Raw genomic sequence first — 2,847 nt, 5'->3', positions numbered from 1 at the left:
CTCGCTGTCTAAATCCCCAATGCATTTGAATAATCTATTACACAAGCAAATTAATTTCTGTTGAATGAAGTGATGGACTGCTGAGATGCAGTAATGCCCACACAGCAGAATGGAAGCTGGGGAGGTGGGGAAAACAACCCATAACCATGGCACACCGTGCAATCTGCTTGGGTGGATGAAGGCAGCTGTGGCCATGTCTGAAATACAAGAGTGCAGAAAATACAGAACAGCATCCAACAAGTGGGTTAGAATGAGCAGAACTGGTTAGGAAACAAACAGATTTCTGTGACCTGCAGAAAGATGCCTGTTACAGAATGACTGAAAACTCAACTATAAGTTTTACAACTCATTCCAGATTTTCCTGTTCAGAGGCTATGAAAGTAGCATTTGCTACTTTTATATCCCACCAACAGTTATAAAATAGAAGTCTTAACTCCTGCTAAACAACCTGCCACCCCAGTCCTGGATCAAGGAATTGACAAAGGTGTATTACAGCTGTGCAAAGGCTACTAATAACAGCCAGACCTCAGGTAGTGTAAGCTGCCTTAGGTCCAGCTTACACCAGCTGCTGATCTGGTCCACAAGAGTCTTATAGCAGTAGTAATTGGAGTAATGATAGTTTGTGTTCACCAAATGCTGATGAGCACTACCTAACTAGGCTTGGTTCATTGTATTTGTGACAAGAAGACTGACTGTATCCAGCATCGTTAAAATCCTTCTTCTAGCTGTTCTTCAAAGAAATCATTGCAAGCCACAGTTAGAGTTGCAACCAGAGTCATAAATTCATTAAAATCCACTTCATTGTCTTTATTGGAGTCCAGATCGTTCATAATCTTATCAACAAGATGAGGATCGCTTTGGCCCTGAAGAGAAAAACAAAACAAAACAAAACAAAACACAGAAGTGACTTAGCTGTGCATAGTTACAGCGCACCAGATGGTATGTCACAGCCTAGGTGTTATTAAATAAAAGAATAAGTGAAATATGCACCTGGATATTAACATACCATGAATCCTAACATTAAAAACACAGGTCTGGAGTCACAGAGATGCACAGTAACAGAAAGTGGAGACTGTGCAGCTCTGAGGAGAAACACAGGTAGTAATGGACAGAAATGGATCAAATAAATTTGAGGAGCTGCTGAGCATTGATTTATTTTGACAAGTCTGATCTGTAATGTGTATTTCCCTACATCATTCCTAAAAAACATGTTGTTCATAAGAGGTTGTATTATATCTCCATTGATCACATTCAGAGGGTCTCTACTTAACAAAGAGCACATCCTATTCAGTGAAATTAAGGGCAGTAAATCTCATAATAGTAAATCAGTAGCCAAGATTAAAAGAAAACCTCATTCAAGGAAATGGATACAAGGTTTAAAAAAATCCTGCTGATGGTAATGGGTTTCACAACAATACTTACAATGCTGAGGATACAGAAAAACAATTATGAATCAAGTCTTCATTCCATAAAGCATCAATGTTGCATAATGAAGAACATAATAAATGCGTAAAGAAATTCATGTGAAAAGCTGATCGCTGAGAGGTTTTCTTAGTATCTCTCTGCAGGGCAGACAAGCAGCTGTATTGATTGCAGTTTCCCACAAACCTGTGTAACAGCTAACTATGATGCAGTTATAAGCCTCCAGTAATATGACAGACCTTGTATCCCACACTACATGACCACGGCATACAAACTGCTTTCTAGTCTGCTGAGAGCTAGTTGCTGGAATTGATCCTTTGAAGGACATATTCTGCCTTAGTACTATATATATATATATATATAGTATAATATATATATATATATATATTATTTAATATATAAAAAATATATTAAAACCCGATTTAGCATTGATTTTTGTAGTGGCTTCGTCTGCCTGTGTCCTTTCTGTCCAAAAGCACAGTAAGCCAGGGGCAGAGTACCTGGCTTGTGGCACATGCAGGGCAGTGCAGGCCTGACCACTCTTGGAAAACATGCTTTTCAAATGGGATATTTGATCTCATCTCCCTCTCTCCATCTCTGCAAAGACAACTGTCATCTGAGAGACTGTGGCAGGATGTGCTCAGTGTAAGGAGACGCTGTTCATGAACACTTTGATAGCTGCTTACCCCACCTGAGAAACAGAAACTCAAATAGACTCAGGAGCTGTGTCTTACAGAAAGGAAGTCAGTGAGCTCCCTGGTGAGGAGTTCCTTGAGTTCTCTTTTGCTCAGCTTGTATCTGTCACCTTCTTTGCCAGAGTAGTGATGAAAAATCCTGATGAAGGTGTTCATGGCATCTTCTAGTGGAGTGGACATGGCAGTGAGCAGGAGAGCTGTGGGGCAAAAACCTAGAGTCAGCAACATGGCAGAGGAGCCAAAGTCCTGTCCTAGAGAAGGAATGAGGGCTGGCTGGGGATGGGCATTGTTACCAGCACTGACAAAATGAGTCTTCAGCTAATCCATCTGCCAGGTGCACATGAACAAGGCTATGTTATTAAAAAAAGCCAATAAAATTGGGGAATGGAACTAGATGAAATCAAAGTCACTTCCAACCCAAGCTATTCTCTGATTCTGTGAAAATAAAACATTGTCCTGAATTCATTAGCATTTACCTCTAAGAAATACAGAGAAAGGAAAGATAGTGTTCTACTCTACTTCCACTTGTTACAAGAAGAAATCTCTTGCACTCATAGCTGAAAATACAAACACAATGAAGGCAACACACTGCTCATTCAGAAGTTTCCACAGGTCCACAGAAAATACTGACTGAAAGAGATATGCATTTACACAGGGTGTCCCTGATATTTCTAAGGTGGTTGGAGGAATGTCACTGATGATAAAAAGGTGCAAGGGTAGGAGCATCAGC

At 40.2% G+C, this 2,847-nt stretch overlaps 1 protein-coding gene across 1 annotated transcript; it reads right to left on the bottom strand.

The window, feature by feature from the left end:
- Nucleotides 1-707: 707 nt before the first annotated feature.
- On the bottom strand, nucleotides 708-2,297 carry S100Z (S100 calcium binding protein Z). The gene is made up of 2 exons (XM_065739703.1): nucleotides 2,157-2,297; nucleotides 708-863 (listed from the first exon to the last, which is right to left on the bottom strand). The coding sequence occupies exons 1-2, from the start codon at nucleotides 2,295-2,297 to the stop codon at nucleotides 708-710; spliced, it is 297 nt and encodes a 98-aa protein (XP_065595775.1).
- Nucleotides 2,298-2,847: the final 550 nt, after the last annotated feature.

Source organism: Cyrtonyx montezumae, unplaced genomic scaffold, assembly GCF_038088225.1.
Source record: "Cyrtonyx montezumae isolate F1298 unplaced genomic scaffold, pur_monq_1.0 scaffold_25, whole genome shotgun sequence".
NCBI classification, from domain to species: domain Eukaryota; kingdom Metazoa; phylum Chordata; class Aves; order Galliformes; family Odontophoridae; genus Cyrtonyx; species Cyrtonyx montezumae.
The sequence above is the reverse complement of the archived record's forward strand: the minus strand, read 5'-3'. Positions and strand labels throughout refer to the sequence as shown.

What these genes read in the sequence shown, in the direction of transcription:
- S100Z (XM_065739703.1), bottom strand. Translation starts at nt 2,297, where the DNA reads ATGTCCACTCCACTAGAAGATGCCATGAACACCTTCATCAGGATTTTT. An exon ending in AGCTCACTGACTTCCTTTCT is followed by an intron (nt 864 to 2,156) that starts GTAAGACACAGC and finishes TTTTCTCTTCAG; the next exon opens with GGCCAAAGCGATCCTCATCT.